At 45.1% G+C, this 19290-nt stretch overlaps 2 protein-coding genes across 2 annotated transcripts; one reads left to right on the top strand and one right to left on the bottom strand.

Annotated features, from left to right (window-relative positions):
- The first annotated feature begins 1608 nt into the window (after positions 1-1608).
- On the top strand, positions 1609-4576 carry LOC308465754 (uncharacterized protein). The gene is made up of 2 exons (XM_080985960.1): positions 1609-1763; positions 3625-4576. The coding sequence occupies exon 2, from the start codon at positions 3646-3648 to the stop codon at positions 4165-4167; it is 522 nt and encodes a 173-aa protein (XP_080842086.1). The 5' UTR covers positions 1609-1763; positions 3625-3645; the 3' UTR covers positions 4168-4576.
- Positions 4577-8848: 4272 nt separating this feature from the next.
- On the bottom strand, positions 8849-13260 carry LOC308465460 (uncharacterized protein). The gene is made up of 2 exons (XM_080985410.1): positions 13149-13260; positions 8849-9961 (listed from the first exon to the last, which is right to left on the bottom strand). Exons 1-2 carry the CDS (start codon positions 13209-13211, stop codon positions 9512-9514), a joined length of 513 nt encoding a protein of 170 aa, XP_080841536.1. The 5' UTR covers positions 13212-13260; the 3' UTR covers positions 8849-9511.
- Positions 13261-19290: the final 6030 nt, after the last annotated feature.

Here is a 19290-nt window from a genome sequence, read left to right as displayed (position 1 = left end):
CCCCTCTGCCAGGCTTAGGCCAGCTCAGTCAGCAATATCCCCATTCCTAAATGGAGTTTGTATCTAGCATACTTTGTAGCAGCTCAGCATAAACCAGTGTAAATTAAATTGGCTTTCCATACTTAAGATTGCACCCTAACTTTGTTGGCAGTTTTGTTGCTAGTAACAGCTGCTCTGCCCAAGGAGCTGCTTTAGGGATGGGCAAATCTGTCAATTTTGCTTTCTCTTCGTTTTTCATCTTTCCTAGCCTTAAGTTCAATTCTCCACATTTCTGCATTGGTTTGCAATTATTATTTTTTCCTTTTAAAAGTTCTCGTGAAAGTTCATCAGCAATATTTTTTCTGCACATTTCTCATAATATACACATTGATTGGACACACTTTCCCCTAATATGTATATATTATTTGCATAGCTAATTTCTCAGCCGTAGTTTGGATTTGATATCCCACTTTATCACTACCCAAAAGAGTCTCAAAGTGGCTCACAATCTCCTTTCCCTTCCTCCCCCACAACTCACCTGTGAGGTGAGTGGGGCTGAGAGACTTCAGAGAAGTGTGACTGGCCCAAGGTCACCTAGCAGCGGCATGTGGAGGAGCGGGGAATCGAACCCAGTTCACCAAATTACGAGACTACCGCTCTTAACCACTACACTACACCGGCTCCCGGTGCATTTTTGTAAGCTCTTTTCACTGATATATGCTTCCTATTTTCACACGTTCTGCAAATATATGCATTTTGGTACACATTACTTGGCTGTGGACTTGCATTGCAAAACCTAAAGAAATGCAAGTTTCTAATGGAATCAAATCTTCATTGTTAACAGTCAATGGCTGTTTCAAAGGACATCTGTGTTTTGGTTCATACACTGTTTTTGGAAAGTGTGGATTAGGTTGGTTTACCATTACAGTGGTACCTCGGGTTAAATACTTAATTCGTTCCGGAGGTCCATACTTAACCTGAAACTGTTCTTAACCTGAAGCACCACTTTAGCTAATGGGACCTCCTGCTGCTGCCATGCCACCAGAGCACAATTTCTGTTCTTATCCTGAAACAAAGTTCTTAACCTGAAGCACTATTTCTGGGTTAGCGGAGTCTGTAACCTGAAGCGTATGTAACCTGAAGCGTATGTAACCCGAGGTACCACTGTAACTGAGAGATGAATCTAATTTCTTCCCCATCTCTCCTCTGCCAGTGATGGGTCTGGAAGGTGGGGAAACTCCTATTGCCCATCACTTTCCTGCTGAATATGAAGTTAGCCCAATGAAGAAATGGTTGCCTAAGACATAATCTGGTGTTGACATTCCCGCTTGGACATGTGTTTTAGATCCAGTTCAGATAGATGCCACCAAGTTGATTCAACTTGCCTCTCTCTCAACAAGGGTGGGGATACACTGCTGCCCTATTTACTAGGGTTTTTGTTTTGTTTTTTAGTCATGGGAATTTTACCAAGGGCAAATGACAAATAAAATGTAGGGTGGAGTTTAAGAAGAGCGAGTGAGAGAGATTATGATATACCAGGAAGGCGAACGACTCATACTTCATAATAAGCAAAAAATAAATATGTCCAATTAATTGGGGCAAAGATAGAGATAATAGATCAAATGCTTGTTGAGAAATAATTAAATCTCAAAGTGGAAGGCGGTACGCCTCTCATCCTGTGGCCTGCGCCTTGGAAAAAAGGTATAAAAGGCCTGGGTTCTCCACAGTCTCTTCAGCAGCAACTCTCAAGCGCATCTCTTCATTTCTGCACTCTAGAGAACCGGGTAAGAGGAACATTCTTGAGAGTCTCCCCGTCTGTCTCTCTCAAGTTCTGCCTCAGAGGAAGCAAGACTCTGAGTGCTGGGAAAGGCAAGTGGGGAGAACTGCTCTTGCACACAGGTGCTGCTTGTGAACTTCTCCCTGGGACCTTGGTTGGCCACTGTGAGAACAGGATGCCAGGCTAGATGGGCCACTTTTGGCCTGATCCACCAGGGCTGTCCTTATGTTCTTTTTGGATTAGGTAAATCCATGGAGAATGTAGCTATCAGCAGCTACCAGCCATGGCGGCAATGTTCTACCTCTACTGTTGGTGGCAATATGCCTCTGAAAAGCAATTTCTGGGGACCGTGAGTGGGGAAAGGGTGGTTGCATTCTGGGTGGTCAATGTGAGGGCAGGAAGCTGGACTAGATGGGCCTTTGGCCTGATCCATCAGCAGAGTTCTTCTTAGGTTCTTAAGCTGCCACTGAATGTTGCTTGAAGTGAAGTTCTGAGAGGGATTTGAAGGTTCCTGATGGGGTGAGAACCTGCAAAGAATTATGAGCGAGGGAAAGATAGCTTTGCTTAGTTCAGAATATAGATAGATAGGTGATAGATAGATAGATAGATGCTAGATATAGATAGAAATATAGAAAGGAGAGAGAGAGAGAGAGAGAGAGAGAGAGAGAGAGAGAGAGAGAGAGGGAGTCCATATGCCAGGTATGAGAACCTGTAGCCCTCCAGATATTGTTAGACTACAACTCCAAACAGCCCCCAGCCAACATATGAACAATTGACAGGAAGGATGGGAGTCAGAGACCAACATATGGAGGGCCACAAGTTCTCCATGCCTGCAGTCCAGTAATAAGTTAAGGGATAGCTTTTAGGCGAGTGATAGAGCCTGTTGAAGGTCCCAGAGGAAATCAACTCACCCCACCCCAGTTCAAAGAGTTCTCAGATGACAGAAGCCGAGCCCTTGGAACATAGTCAATCTACCAGAAGAAACCATGCTAAGATAGACCCAGTGGGCTGTATGCAATATTAATACTACTCAGGGGATACTCAATGGGCATAACTCATTCCTTATCTCCATAACAAGAATCCCAAATTGTTTAATTTTTTTAAAAATAATAATAATCAGGTGGTTGTGATTTGTTGCTTTTTTATTGGGAGGTTTGTAGATTTCTTGTGGGTTGGAGATGAACAACAACAAAACTTTATTCAAAAATTAAATCTGGCCTAGTGAGAAGATTGAACTTGAACGATCTCTCTCTCTCTCTCTCTCTCTCTCTCTCTCTCTCGTGTGTGTGTGTGTGTGTGTGTGAGAGAGAGAGAGAGAGAGAGAGAGAGAGAGAGAAAGTTAATTTGCTCCTGTGTTACCATCTCTTGACAAAGAAGCTCAAAGCCACGCCTGGTGTCAGTGAATAGATGTTCCATACCAGCCTGTTGTTTTACATCAGTTAAGAATTTTGCCCTTGAGGTCTCACAATTAAGATTGTGTGTGCTTACTCATTAACTATTCTGGCTCACCTCCTAAGCTTTCGAAACCAAAGATTGTTGCTTTGATGATTAATTTTTTTTTTTTAATGCTCTTGTTTATTTTTCTGAGATAACATCGCTGTGTAGTTAATGTAGGATGTAATTTCCATACTAGAAGAGTGGATAACATAATAATTGCCTTGTTGGGTCAGGCTAAAGATTTGCCAGCCATAAATAAATAAATAAATAACCTACAACTTTCAGCGAAATTGGGGAGGACTAGAATTTATATTGGGAAAGTGAGAAACTTAAAAGTGGTGGATTCAGCTTGCCCTGCTCCACGCTACGTGGCCTTTCTGCACCTCCTTCCGAATTAATGAATTGCTTTTCTCCTTGCTGTTGTTCCCCAGGCTCACCTATATTCTTCAGACATGTCTTTCTTCTCTCAGTCATCGTGCTCCATCCCATGTAGCAGGCCTTCCCATGGTATTGGACAATGTGGCATTGGTGGTAGCATCGGCGGTGGCATCGGCGGTGGCATCGGTAGCATCGGCGGTGGTGTTGGTGGTGGCATCAGCGGTGGCATCGTCAGCTATGGCGGCGGCGGCGCTATGTCATCCAGCAGCCTTGGCGTCGTCCCTGGTGTCCCCCAGTCCTGTATTAGCCAGATCCCACCGTCCGAAGTGACGGTCCAGCCAGCTCCAATTGTGTTGACCATCCCAGGACCCATCCTGTCCTCCAGCTGCCAGCCGTTGGCCGTCTCCGGCTATTCCCCGTGTGCTAGTGGCTATGGGTATGGCGGTGGCTATGGCGGCGGATATGGGTATGGTGGTTCCGGAGGCTACGGCTACGGTTCTTCCCGCTACGGACTGGGGGGCTCTGTAGGTGGGTACCTGGGCAAATCCTGCTATGGGTCAAAGCGCAGGCAAAGCATCTGCGGGTATCCCTGCTAAACTCAAATAGATTATCCATTGGGATCTGGGGCAACCTGGGAATCTGACAACCGTGACCGAAACCGGCAACTGAATTTAAGGACCTGAGCTTTCACAAGTGCTGAGCTGCTGCAGTTTCAAGCAGAAGCCGTGAGTTGCTCCCTGCCTCTGAAATCTGTACCATGACATTCACACATTGCACTTTTACTGAGATACGTTGCATTGTCTCTGGTATTTATTTTCCACCCCCTCTGCTTGCTTTTTTGTGCTATATGCAGGAAACCTTCCCCAAAGGAAGACAGGACAGAATGTACTTCACCACATGCTAGTTGTGTCATGTAAAACTATATTCGATGCTGTTGTAATACAAACATCTCCTCTCCCCATATCACTCTTTTCCCTGCTCCATTAAAGCTTTTGTTGCAGCACAGTCTTTGTTTTCCTGGAATGCTTTCTCTTTCCTGGGGGGTGGGGTTTAAGGTAAAGGTAAAGGGGCCCCTGACTATTAGGTCCAGTTGTGACCGACTCATCTCGCTTTACTGGCTGAAGAAGCTGGTGTACAGCTTCCAGGTCATGTGGCCAGCATGACTAAGCCGCTTCTGGTGAACCAGAGCAGCACACAGAAATGCCATTTACCTTCCCGCCGGAGCGGTACCTATTAATCTACTTGCACTTTGACGTGCTTTCGAACTGCTAGGTGGGCAGTAGCTGGGACTGAACAATGGGAGCTCACCCCATCATGGGGATTCAAACTGCCGACCTTCTGATCGGCAAGTCCTAGGCTCTGTGGTTGAACCCACAGCACCACCTGGGGTTTAGGTACTGTAATTTTAAAGTTCCATGTAGCATCCAGGGGTTGTTCCCACTTAGAATGAATTGCAGTAGTCAAGCCCTTGAAGGAACAAGCTGCCGGTATAAGGAAAAAATGGGAGTTAGAAGCTGAGCCTCCTGAAGACTCTCCTGGCTCTACAAGCATTGTGGTGATGATCAACATCAACAACCCCCTAGGATTGGCAAGTAGCACAAAACCCCTCCATTGACTGAATATCCTTATAAGGTCACTGCAACCAAGGGCTGGAGATGGGTGGAGTTTCTGCCTTCTAGATCAGGCCAGTAAAAAAAACAGAGACTCCTAATATTTGCTTACACCAGCCCTGGCCAATCCAGTACTGCATGCCTCTACCAGTAGCCAATGAAAAGGCCCATGTTCCACATTCCTATCCTCACAGTTGCCTGAAGAGGACTCTGGATTCCATTTCTCCCCTTCTCGTCTTCCCACATCCTAATCCCTGAGCATGTTACACATTATCTTTCCAGATCATTAAATCCTTCAGCAGACTTTCAAGAAAGACAATTCTTTTTTTCCTTAATTCACTCAAGTTAAACAAAATGCTCCTCCAGCCCACACAAGCTATTCTCCACAGCCCACACATCCTTAAACTTGCTCGGCTGCTTCCCTGGAACAACAGAGGCATCTCACCTGGAGCAGAAGGTGCACATTCAACTTGAGGAACACTTACGATACTTGAGTACAGGTTTTACATCTTAGTAGTTACACTTTTCACTCAGCGAGGGCTGTGAACCTCTGTACCCAACTAGGTGAGCTGTACACCTGTCTGCTATTATCTTATTTATTATTTTATTGAATAAAATGTGTACAACGTTTGATTGCAAAAACAACACCACCACCACCTCAAACTGGCTTATAGAAAGATAAACATTGCTGGTTGCGTTCAACTAGTGTACCACCAGTGTACCTCTGTACACAGCTAGTTGAGTTTCACCCTTCTATGTTACTCACATGTAACCTCCAACAAGTGTACAATTTGTGTACCTCTGTATGCTGCGAACATGAGTTTGACCAAGCTGCGGGAGGCAGTGGAAGACGTGCTCTGGTCCATGGGGTCATGAAGAGTTGGACACGACTAAACGACTAAACAAGTATGCACCAAGATGAGCTGTACATTCATAGGTTATTCACATGCAATGTGCAATAGGTGCACAGTCTCTGCACACACAATTAATTGAGCTGTTCAACAAGTTACACTCTTTCACACTATTGTACACATGTAGAGACAGCTTGTATCTGTGTTCAATGTAACATGTGAACAAGCCTTTCATCTTAACTGTCTCGGCTTCCAATTTCTAGAATTCAGAACTAGAATTTAATAATTCCAGGTCTGATCCATTCTAGTCCAGTTCTGCTTAATTGGACTGGATCTCTTTTTCTTTCCCATTACCTAAAATCCTTTTCTTCTTCTTTTGAACCAGAGATCCCAGGGGTTGGACCAGAGATCACCTACATGCAAAAAAAGGGTTCTACTCCTAAGCTGTGAGCTCTTGAAGCAAGAATATAGGAAGCTGCCTTGGACTGGTGATTGGTCCATCCAGTCCAGTACTGCCAACTCTGATTGGCCACTGCTTCTGAGAGTGACAGTTGAATTTAGCTATAATAGGAACACAGGAAATGCTCTGTCACTGCATCAAGCCAATGGCCTTTCCAGTCCAATTTCCTGTTTTCACAGTGGCCACTCAGATGCCAATGCAGAGCCCACAAGTAGGACCTGAACGCAGCAGCAAATCTTTCTTTCCATATTCCCCAGAAATTGTTATTCAGAGAGATACTGCTTCCAACAGTAGAGGTAGTACACAGCAAATAAATTTAAGAAGAGTCGGCTGGATCAAACCAGTGGCCCACCTAGTCCAGCATATCACAGAAGCCAACCAGGTTTTTGTTTTGACTGGCAAATGCTTTTGTAGCTCCCACCAAGGTACCATCCGTAAGACCCCACTCCATAGGATATGAAGGGCCAAGGTCATTCTTCCTCCCCTCCAAATATTGGTGGATTACAGCTCCCATCAGTCCAAGCCAGCAGGGCCAGTGCTCAGGAGTGATGGGAGTTGTAGTCCACCGTGTTGGCTAAACTTGACAGAGAGTAAATCATAGATCCATCAGGTCTTCACTGGTGTTGAGGACCCTCAGCTTTGACAGTCTTCAGTCAGAAGCTCAGGTGCTCAGCATTTCTGAAGGACAGGTCCGTAAGCTCCATCAGGTGTTCATATCATGATTGTAAAAACATAGCTGGGTCTAGTCTTTCCGGGCTTAACAAAGAGACCGCAGATACTGAACCTGTTTTGGCTGGCAAATGCTTTTGTAGCTCCCACCAAGGTACCCTCCATAAGACCCCACTCCGTAGCCAGAATATCCAGAAGCACATGGACTGTAGCCTCCAGATGCCTCATTGGGAAAGCTGCAAACAAGATCTGAGCTCAACAGCACTTTCCTCTCTCATGATTGCTGACCACTTGGATAGCTCAGCTGGTTAGAGCATGGAGCTGGTGAGTTGCAGGTTCGATCCCCTTATGGGACAGCTGCATATTCCTGCTTTTCAGAGAGCTGGGCTAGATGTCTTCAGGGTCCCTTCCAACTCTACAGTTCTTTGATTCTATGAATCCACATGGCCTCCAATGGATGCAGCTCATAGTGATTATGCCTATTAGCCATCTAATCTTCTTTTAAAGCCATCCAGGTTGATGGCCACCAATGCTGTTCATGGGGTTGAATTTCCTAGTTTAACTATCATTATAATTCCTTCTGTTTTCCGTCTTCAGTGGGTGAGTGCCACGCCTCATGCAGAGAAGTTTATCACCACCCACATGGAAGAGGGAAGTGGAACAAGGCTCGTGGGTAGGGATGGTCTGTACTGCCTTTAATTGTTCTGTTTCAGTTTTACTGGCACTCCAATTATTGGTCTAGCTTTTCCTGCGGAGTTTTTGAAAGAATGTACAGAAACTCCACACTTAAAAAGCATGATGATGAAGAAGAGTTTGGATTTGATATCCCACTTTATCACCACTGTAGGGAGTCTCAAAGCGGCTAACATTCTCCTTTCCCTTCCTCCCCCACAACAAACACAATGTGAGGTGAGTGGGGCTGAGAGACTTCAGAGAAGTGTGAGTACCCCAAGGTCACCCAGCAGCTGCAGGTGGAGGAGCGGAGAAGCAAACCCAGTTCAGCAGATTACAAGTCCAACGCACTTAACCACTACACCACACTGACTGGGGTACCCACCTTTTACATAACATAAACAGCTCCGAATCTTTTAACTATATTTCATATGGTAAAATACCTACTTTCTTTCAATATTTCCCAAAATATATGTACTTTGTGAGCACTTTCTGTGCTGCAGAATCCAAAGGATGTGCACACTGACTAGGAGTTGCATTCTGATCTGCAAGCATGTTTGAACGCATCAGATTGGGTCGGTCAATAGTATTTGTGGTTCTCTACCTTCTATTTGGCCACTGCTCTTCATGTGATCCTTGCGATTTGGGGCAGATCTACTTGACAGGACACTGTTGGGAGTTTGAGTAACTGAGGTATCAGATCATTCTTCCTGGTGAATGAGGAGGCCCACTGCATGTGTCGACCATTTGCCAGGATTTCTGAACTCTACTATGAGTTGCTCCAATCCAAGGAAGCTCTATGGCTTTAGAACATTTCCACATGAACGTTGGCAGAATTAGGTATTTGTGCACTCCTTTGTGGCAATGGGACACTTCTATTTTGATATCCCACACCGTGGACCAGACACCTGACTTTCTTTGTTTCTCTCCTACTCCTCCCTCTACCCCATTGTTTTGGGTGGAGTGGAGGGAACCATTATTTTTCAAAAGGGGGGTAAAAAACATACAGGAGTGATTATTATGATGCTGCAAAAGCTTTAATAGTAAATGGGGAAATCAAAAGGATACATGTTCCAACAGTAATTTATACAACAAGAACAAGAACAGTGATCAAGCAGAAGGAGAAATAAATTGATGTGCTGTGCTTTGATCCTCTGGCTCTAGCGAGTGCAAGCAAATTGTAGAAACATATTCTAGCAGGGGTGGCAGACACCCGTTCAAGGACTAGCTGTAACCCCTGTCCCCAGGATTCCACCAATTTGGGTGGTGACAGCAAACACAAACATTTGGACGCTGGAGCTAGGTCAATCTGTGTGCCCCATGTTTGTGTGTCCTGTCTATTTTTGTATCCTGTGTGTGTCCATGAATGTGTCTGTGTGTGAGCAGGGGTGTTGCCACAACCACCATGGGCATGGAGCCCTCCCACCCTAAGGTGGGGTTGGACAAGGGTAAATGCAGCCCCCACACTGAAAGAAGCAGCAAGGTTATCCACCCCTGTGTTACAGGATGAAACAGCAGAGAGCAAGAGACAGATACCTGGGCTTGGTTCTCACAGGTGAAGAACACCTTGAACCTCAGCCAGGTATGCACAACACCTGAAACACTATGGATTCAGGCATGGATTCTTCTTTGTCTTGACAGTTCCTGGTTGTTCAGACCATCATGGCTGAGCTTGGGTTTAGCAGGGGTACTTGCAGATGCTTTGTCTACGTCTTGGTCCACAGATGCTCCCAAGGCGTCCAAGGCCCCCTCCGTAACCTAATCCGTAACCTCCGTAACCTCCATAACCTCCAGAAGCACATGGTGAGTAGCCTCCGACTGCCAAGGGCTCACAGCTGGCAGACAGGATGGGTCCAGGGATGGTCAGAACAACCTGAGGTGGTTGGATCACCACTTCGGATGGTGGGATTTGGTTGAGGCATGAGGGGTGGACTCCAGACAGCACCCCGAGGCTGCTGGCTGAGACTGCGCCACCGCCTCCAAGGCTTCCATAGCCAATGCCCCCATATCCAGAGCCGACACCACACCGTCCGAGACCAATGACAGGTTTTGAGGCACAAGATGGGATGGCGCAGGATGGGCCACAAGATGGGATGCAGCAAGACATGTTTTGGCACGGGAGGTGAATCTGAAAGGACATGTTGAGAAAGGCCCATATTAAGCAGATGCCCATTTGGGGAATCAATACATAATTTAGAGTAAGTCTATATATGGCAAACATGGATATTTACTCATTTAAATTATTACTAGTAGATGTCAAAGAGAAAAACAACTACCAGACTTTTAGAAGACATCTGAAGGCAGCCCTGTTTAGGGAAGTTTTTAATGTTTAATAGGTTATTGTATTTTAGTGTTCTGTTGGAAGCCACCCAGAGTGGCTGGGGAAACCCAGCCAGATGGGCGGTGTATAAATAATAAATTATTATTATTAAATTATTATTATTATTATTATTATTATTATTATTATTAAATTATAAAACTGAGTTACTCACCTTCCTGCCACCCAAGGTGGTACACTATGAAGATGGATTGTATGGTTCTGGGATTCTTGAACTGACGGATCTCTGGTCAGTGATTTGAGTTGAAAGAAAAGCTGTTTGGAGGTGGGGGCTCAGTTATAAGAACATCAGAAGTGCCTGCTGGATTAGGCCAATGACCCAACTAGTCCAGCATCCTGCCCTCACTTTTCCCACTCAAATGCCTCTGTAGGAAACCAGCAGGGAGCAGCCCTCTCCCCTCTTCTGGTTTCTGGCAACTGGCATTCGGAAGTCTTGCTGCCTCCAGCGTTGAAGGCAGATCATAGCTATCATGACTCGTAATCATCAAAAAGCCGTAAAAGAGGATTCATCTAATCCTATTTTAAGGCTATCTAGGTTAGTGGTCATCACTGCCTCTTGTCGGAGTGAGTTCCATAGTTTAACTATGTGCTCCTTCAATAAGTACTTTCTTGTATTGAATTGAAATTGTAATCCTTACATTTTTTTACAGGAGGTTACCATAGGAGCTAAAGCCTCCAAGACCTCAAATCTAACTTGAAATACTCACAAGTGACTATGGGAGGGAGATGGTTAAATGTGTACATGACAAGAAGAATAAGAAGTTCTGATAAACCTGCAACGTTTCCGAGCACAATTCAAAGTGTTGGTGCTGACCTTTAAAGCCCTAAACGGCCTTGGCCCAGAATACCTGAAGGAGTATCTCCATCCCCATCGTTCTGCCCAGACACTGAGGTCCAGCTCTGGGGGGCTTCTGGCGGTTCCCTCGCTGCGAGAAGCCAAGTTACAGGGAACCAGACAGAGGGCCTTCTCGGTAGTGGCGCCCGCCCTGTGGAGTGCCCTCCCACCAGATGTCAAAGAGAAAAACAACTACCAGACTTTTAGAAGACATCTGAAGGCAGCCCTGTTTAGGGAAGCTTTTAATGTTTAACAGACCACTGTATTTTAATACTTTGTTGGAAGCCACCCAGGGTGGTTTGGGAGACCTAGCCAGATGGGCAGGATATAAATAATAAATTATTATTATTATTACTAAAGCCTCCAAGACCTCAAATCTAACTTGAAATACTCACAAGTGTCTATGGGAAGGAGATGTTTAAATGTGTACACGACAAGAAGAATAAGAAGTTCTGATAAACCTGTAACCCTCGAAGCTGCAGTGTTGCTGACAGCTGCTTGTTTTCTCTCTCTAGGAAATGCCTCTGGTTAATTCCTTATCTAGAAATATGCTCATGGAATGCAGAGTACAAGCTATGCTTGCCTGAAATCTGCCTAGGGCGGAGTGCTGTGGGAGCGCTCTTGGGTGGTCTAGATCCTTAGCAATATTGCTTTGAAATAAAGTGGTACTGGCAGATTTTTATCCCTAAATTGAGGGATTGTTTTCTTCAACAGCTAGTTTCTGCATGCACACACCTTCCTTCTTTCCCCAAGGACAACATTAACCATCCCTTGTTCCTCATCAAATAATTGATTTGAGGACTCTATCCTCATCAGGGTATTTGGTTTTGTCCAACACTAACTCTGTTTCTGCTTGAAATTGGTTTTATTTTTGCCTCTGTCACCAAATTTGGTGGTCCTTGGGGAAGAGGAGGCAAAATGCTTGAGGCTGATGATGGATCAAGTCACCCCTGATTTTTTTTGTGTATGTGTGGTAATTGTTTTCCACCCCCTAAACAAAGCTCCCAGTATGAACTGCAATAGTCCGTATCCAACAAAATTCTACTCAGAGCAGAGCCATTGAAATTACTGCATCTAAGTTAGTCGTGTTGATTAATTTCTTTTCTTTAGCTCTCCATACTCCTAATATGGTCATTAATTTCAGTCAGACTACTCTGAGTGGAATTAACGTTGTCTACAACCCAGTAGATCTAACATACAATGAAATAGACAAGAATTGGGGAGTGGAGGGGGCAAATGCATGCATTAAAATAAATCACAAGAACAACATCACCTTCCACATATATGTCACAAGGCAATGCTTGCAATATAATAAATAAGCTAAAAACAGTTTAAAACGGCACAGGAAAATAACAAGTATATAATAAAAGCAGTAAATTTGGGTAAAGAATAAAATGAGGATTCCCTGGGTACTTAGTTCCAGGTTTAGGGACAGGTACTATTTGGTGAGAAAGCCCCAGCAGAGATTTAAAATCAGAAAACATGCAGCAAAGTAAAGCGTGGAAATAAAGGCTGTTAGACCTTTAAAATATCCCCTTCTAAGTTCTTTCCCAAAAAAAAATCACTTCCCTTAATATAGAAAGAGACCACATGTTTTGTAGGTTTAAAATGCTTTACTTACAAACTCTTCAAAAGGTCAGAGCTGTGCTTTTCCATACAACAGCAAAAAAAATGCAGGCAGTGCAACTTAGTTTCAAAAATGGTAAGAGTTTCTAAATTATTTGTATAGAAACACAAAGATGACTTGCTAAAGGCACACCATCTGAGCTGTGTGCCCAGAACAAAGAGACTTTCCTTCCAAGATGAGGGTGTGTGACCTAGCTAAGTCTGGCAGGACAGTTTACTCTATGGCCTTAACCCCTTCATGCATTAATTAGAGTTGAGCATGTTGATTATATGAGGCTGGGTTTGCCCCACAAAAAGACCCTTGCCTGAAATCCTGGCTAGCCACTGACAGGGCAGATGGTATCAAAATAGATGGTCTCACTCAGTATAAGGCAGCTTTCTATGCTCCTGACATTCGGAGGGCCGCAGGTTTCCCCAGCCCTGGATGGACTGCTTTGACCTTCAGAGAACAGAACTCAGTTCATAGAACACAGAATGTATCACAGCCACTGATAGAAAGAATGTGAATGGACTTACCTGAATCTTGAGAGTGCTGAAATGAAGAGAAGTGGTGGAGAGCTCAGGGATGCTGTTGAACATGTCATGGTGCCTTTTATATCCTTCCAGAGGAATTCTAATGGGTGTGATACATGATCTATGCCTGAGGATTTAATTATTTCACAACTAGTCGTTTCCTGAAAATGTTATCTTCATGTTTAATCTTAAACCCCTATGCATTAAATAATGGTACGTTACAAATTATTATGCGGTGGGGATTTTTGTTTTTGCCACCTTTGCTCATTTTAGTTCCACCCTAACCTATTTCTTTCCCTCTATTATACCATGCTTATCTCTCTGTTTTTAAATGATCAAGGTTTGGATGTTCCCGTAAAAGTGCGGCATCCATCCTGGCCTTTGGCAAAAGGTTACAAGTCAAACTGGCTATGCGGCCCACATCTTCTGGGAACCAAAACCATTGTCCGCATCCTGGATTTGGAGTGTGCATAATTTTTTGCATGACAGCACAAATGGGGTGTCTGTTATGTGAAACTCAAGACAAACATCTTTTCTGGGAATCCATAATGGAACTCTGATGAATCAGATCAAACGCCTAGCTTGTCCAACATCCTGTTTCTCACAGTGACCAACCAGATGTACATGCGAAGCCCACAAGCAACTATGTTCTCCTCACTTGTGAACCCCAGAAACTAGCATTCAGGGGCATACTGCCTCCAACAGTGGAGGTAGAGTCTAGTCATCATGACCAGTAGCCTTAGCTTCCATGGATTTGTCGAATCTCTTTTAAAGCAATCGAGGTTGGTGGCCATCGCTGCCTCATGTGGAACCAAATTCCTTATGAGCTGTGTTTCTTGTGTTTTCTCTGTATCTTCCAACTTTCATCTTCGTTAGATGGCCCTGCTGGATTCTATCATTATGACTTCTGATCCCATTTACATCTTGTAGAGTTGGAAGGGTCATCTTGTCCAACCACCCGCAGTGCAGGAAGCTCAACTAAAGCATTCATGGCAGATGTCCATCCAACCTCTGCTTTAAAACCTCCAAGGAAGGAGAGTCCACAACCTCCTGAGGGAGACCATTGAATGACAGCTTAAAACATGGCAGGCGCAGACCCAGCAAGAATCCCACCTGTGTCAAGGACTGGGCGGATGAGGAGGACTGGTGGAGACTGCCACCCCAAGAAGCTTCCAGACAAGGGGAAGAGGAAGGGAGTATGGATCCAGGATTGTGGTGGTCTGAGACAGGTCACACCTCAGAAGAAGAAAGGAGCTGGGAAATAATGTATGGTGAAGAACAGGAGAAGGGGTAGCAGGTGCACTAGCCCTGAACAGAGACAGGAGTCAGATGTGTTAGAAACAGTACAGCAGCCAAATCACATGTTGTCTCTGGACATTGTGCTAGACCCCACTCCTTACCCTAGAACCAGGCGTTTCCTGCATGTCACACAGCAGAGAGCCAAACAGAGACAGAGGGATTCCCTTCATGGCCACCATAGACAGCAGGACGGGTCTGAGAGATAGGAAGTACCTGCTGGGGATGGGGAGCAGGCATTCTGAGCAGCAGTTCAAGACTGAGGGAGGACATTCCATGGTCTCCATGTATTTCTGTTGATTTAAATAAAGAAACCTGAAAGACATTCTCAGCGTCTCTGATTTCACCAGGCAGTTAGCCTAGTGAGCTGTTGATGGCTTCCTCAGAACAACCTGTGAATCAACCAATTATCGACCTAGTTAACAGATTTCACAATAAAATGTATACATCCATTAATGTACAAGAGAAGATGTAAGTTAAATTGAATATCTATATAGGAACATGCCCTGCTCGGCATAGTTCATAACTTCTCTGAGTTATTCAAGCCCCTTCACCATGGCAAGGCAGTGATCCATGAAGGGGAAAAGCAGAGACATCACCTTGCCAATGAAGGTCAGTATAGTTAAAGCTCTGGTTTTCCCAGTAGTGATGTATGGAAGTGAGAGCTGGACCATAAAGAAGGCTGATCGCCGAAGAATGGATGCTTTTGAATTCTGGTGCTGGAGAAGACTCTTGAGAGTCCCATGGACTGCAAGAAGATCCAACCTCTCCATTCTGAAGGAAATCAGCCCTGATGTTGGGAAAGATGGAGGGTGCAAGGAGAAGGGGACGACGGAGGACGAGATGGTTGGATAGCGTTCTCAAAGCTACCAGCATGAATTTGACTAAACTGTGGGAGGCAGTGGAAGACAGAAGTGCCTGGTGTGCTCTGGTCCAGGGGGTCACAAAAAGGCGGACACGACTAAACGACTAAACAACAACATATAGGAACATAGGAATCTGTCTGAAACCAAATCAGATCATTGGTCCATCTAGCTCAATATTCTCTAGCTGTGTCTCTCCATCATTTCAGAGAGCAGGCATTCCCAGCCCTATCTAGAGATGCTGGGGATTGAACCTGAGACCTTCTGCATGCAAGACACATGCTCTATCGCTGAGCTATGGCCCTCTCCTGAATCTACTATGCGTGTGACTAACATTGGATACAATTCTAAGTCTACAGTACCATTTATAATTTACAAGATTTATATTCCACTTTTTTCCAGCATGGACCTCAAAGTGGCTTATGTAGAATCATTATGTTGGAGAGGTCCTTGTAGGTCATACTCTTTAAATCTCTCCTGAATGCAGAAATATCCTTAGCTAGAGCTGCACAGGCTCTGTTTGAAGATCTTCAATAAGGGCAAATCCAGCACTCCTCTAAATAGGCGATCCCATTATCAATCAGCACATATCAAGAAGGTGTTTTGTAATGTTCAAACTGAAATCCACCCATTGGTGTCTTAAACCCATTGGGTTGCGGGCAACTCTAGTTGACATGACTAACTTAGGTTCATGCATTTCTATGGTTTTATTCTCAGTACAGTGGTACCTCGGGTTACATACGCTTCAGGTTACATACGCTTCAGGTTACAGACTCCGCTAACCCAGAAATAGTGCTTCAGGTTAAGAACTTTGCTTCAGGATGAGAACAGAAATCGTGCTCCGGTGGCAGCAGGAGGCCCCATTAGCTAAAGTGGTGCTTCAGGTTAAGAACAGTTTCAGGTTAAGTACGGACCTCCGGAACGAATTAAGTACTTAACCCGAGGTACCACTGTAGTGATGTAATTAGAGATCTCATCTCACTTCATTCAGTTTTTGTGAATTAGTGAACTTATCCCACTTCACATTTCTTGAGAAATTCTGGTGGTCTTTCGTCCCGGTGCACTGAGATAGGATTCATAATTGCTGTCAGAAGTAATACCCACCTATAAAGCAATCACTTGCCATGTAATTTAAAGTCCTTAAATTCAGTATATTCAGTGTGGTGGAATGGGTAGAGTGTTAGACTAGGACCTGGGAGACCAGGGTTCAAATCCCTACTTAACCATGAAGCTCACTGGGTGTGAATCTGGGGCCAGTCTCTGCCTCTCAGCCCAAACTATCTTACAGGCTCATTGGGGGAATAAATGAGGGGGGGGGGAACATGAGTGCCTTGAACACCTTGGGGGGGAAAGGTGGGATATAAATGCAATAGAAAGATAAATGAGTTTCACATTTATGAGCAAACACACCCAGTAGTGATTTAAATGAGAAGGAAAGGAAATGTAATGAGGCAGCCACTGGCAATCTGAATGTTGCTGGAATATATATATATATTTGTTGTTGTTGTTTAGTCGTGTCCGACTCTTTGTGACCCCATGAACCAGAGCACGCCAGGCACTCCTGTCTTCCTCTGCCTCCTGCAGTTTGGTCAAACTCATGCTGGTCGCTTCGAGAACACTGTCCCACCATCTCATCCTCTGTCGTCCCCTTCTCCTTGTGCCCTCCATCTTTCCCAACATCAGGGTCTTTTCCAGGGAGTCTTCTCTTCTCATGAGGTGGCCAAAGTCTTGGAGCCTCAGCTTCACGATCTGTCCTTCCAGTGAGCACTCAGGGCTGGTTTCCTTCAGAATGGAGAGGTTTGATCTTCTTGCAGTCCATGGGACTCTCAAGAGTCTTCTCCAGCACCAGAATTCAAAAGCATCAATTCTTTGGCGATCAGTCTTCTTTATAGTCCAGCTCTCATTTCCATACATCGCTACTGGGAAAACCAGAGAGAATTCTTGTGTGTGCTTACAGGGGTGAGAACAGCCAAGTGATTCCAAGGGATAAAGGAAGCCTACCATAGCAGAATTGACATTAGAATATTTGCATAATTTTCAGAGGAAAGTATGGTGCAGGGCTCTGGAATCTCACAAATACTCTTTCAATGTTCAATCGCTTCATTGAGGGCATGAAACAGCGAATCATGCAATAGTTCCTAAGCTATTTCATAAAGGCTGAACTTTGTATGCATCCCTAACTTGGAGTAGAACTTGGCTGAATGAAACTTAAAAAGGACCCCTGACCATTAGGTCCAGTCATGGACAACTCTGGGGTTGCAGTGCTCATCTCACTTTATTGGCCGAGGGAGCCGGCGTACAGCTTCCGGGTCATGTGGCCAGCATGACCAAGCCGCTTCTGGCGAACCAGAGCAGCGCACGGAAACGCCGTTCACCTTCCCGCCGTAGCGGTACCTATTTACTTCTTGCACTTTGACGTGCTTTCGAACTGCTAGGTTGGCAGGAGCAGGGACTGAGCAACGGGAGCTCACCCCATTTTGGGGATTCGAACCGCCGACCTTCTGATCGGCAAGTCCTAGGCTCTGTGGTTTAACCCACAGCGCCACCCGCGTCCCTGAATGAAACTTAGTTTGCTACAATCATCTGTCAGGGATTCTTTAGCTATGATTCCTGCAATGCATGGGGTTGAATTAGATGCTGACACGTTGGGTTCCTTCCAACTCTATTATTCTACGATTGTGACCCACAATCCAATCCATTCTGTTAAGCTTGATTGCTATTATGGATTATTTCAGGTATCTTCTCCATTTGGGAACATAGGATGCAGCCTTATATAGAGCCAGAACATTGCTCCATTCAGCTCCGTATTAACCAACACTGACTGGTAGTGGCTCCTCAGTGTTCCACCCATACCTGAAGATGCTAGAGATTTATCCTGGGACCTTCTACATGCAAACAAGGTTCACTCTGAGCTAAGTCCCGTCCTCATGGTGCACTTAACACGCTGCCAGGATTCTTCAGAGGAAGCCATGTGCAACTGGGGTTGTAGTCAGCTTAATTCTACTCAGAGTTGACTCACTGACATTGATGGATTAGTTAGTGATGCCTCTTAATTTAAGAACATAAATGCTGGATGAGGCCAATGACCCATCTAGTCCAACATCCTGTTCTCACAGTGGCCACCCAAATGCCTCTGGGAAATTGTTAAGCAGAACCCAAGTACAAGAGCTACTCTCCCCTCTGATGGCTTCAGACAACTGATATTCAGAAGCGTTACTGCCTCCCACCCAATTTTAATGGGTCTGTTCTGGGTATCACTAATGTTGGACACCACCCATTAGATCTAACTGTGCCCTCCATGGCAGCAGAGAATGTCACAACCCTTCTGGTCTTTGAAAGGTGCTGAAGGTTCCCAGCTGAACTTCCACCTAGGCCTTGACGAAACCATACTTATTCAGCAGTTGCATGTATTTTAGTTTTAGGCCAGGGTAGACAACCTGTGGTCCTCTGGGTGTTGCAGGACCCAATATCTCCTCCTACATGACAATTGGCTATGCTGTCTGGGACTGGTGGGAGCTGGGGCTCTTAAACATCTGGGGGTCCACAGATTGCTCACCACTGCTATATAGTAACAGATGTTGCGTGGTGTGTTCCCACCTCCCACCAGAAGAAATAAAGACACGTGACACAGTATTTAAGGTTAATGGGCGAAATAAGGCCACAACTTTATTGGTTACAGGTAATGAGCGGTATTGGCTTAAGCATTGGTCCTATCAGACTATCCGGCTTCAGCCTGCTTGCTTGAAGACCGGGAAGGGTTAACACCAGCAGGGGGAGCCCTGCTGATGCACATCAACTAGGTACTCCCCCGGGGTCACCGCTCGGGGGCGCGCTTTAGGCCCTGGCCTCCATAGGCTTCAGACGAGGCCATGCCCCCCGGAATCCTTTACTGGACTACCCTTCGATGACTGGGGGAGGTGATGGCGCTCCCCCCCCCCCAACAGATCTGTATAACAATACCCCTACCAATGCCTAACCGCCAAAAC

This window comes from Podarcis pityusensis (assembly GCF_964106645.2).
Source record: "Podarcis pityusensis genome assembly, chromosome: 16".
Classification (NCBI taxonomy): Eukaryota; Metazoa; Chordata; class Lepidosauria; order Squamata; family Lacertidae; genus Podarcis; species Podarcis pityusensis.
Note: the sequence above shows the minus strand (reverse complement) of the source record. Positions and strands in the feature narration are given on the sequence as shown.

Bases quoted from the DNA above. Each gene is read 5' to 3' on its own strand.
- LOC308465754 (XM_080985960.1), top strand. From the start codon at position 3,646: ATGTCTTTCTTCTCTCAGTCATCGTGCTCCATCCCATGTAGCAGGCCT.
- LOC308465460 (XM_080985410.1), bottom strand. From the start codon at position 13,211: ATGTTCAACAGCATCCCTGAGCTCTCCACCACTTCTCTTCATTTCAGC. The intron at 9,962-13,148 runs GTAAGTCCATTC...ATGTCCTTTCAG, and splicing joins TCAGCACTCTCAAGATTCAG to ATTCACCTCCCGTGCCAAAA.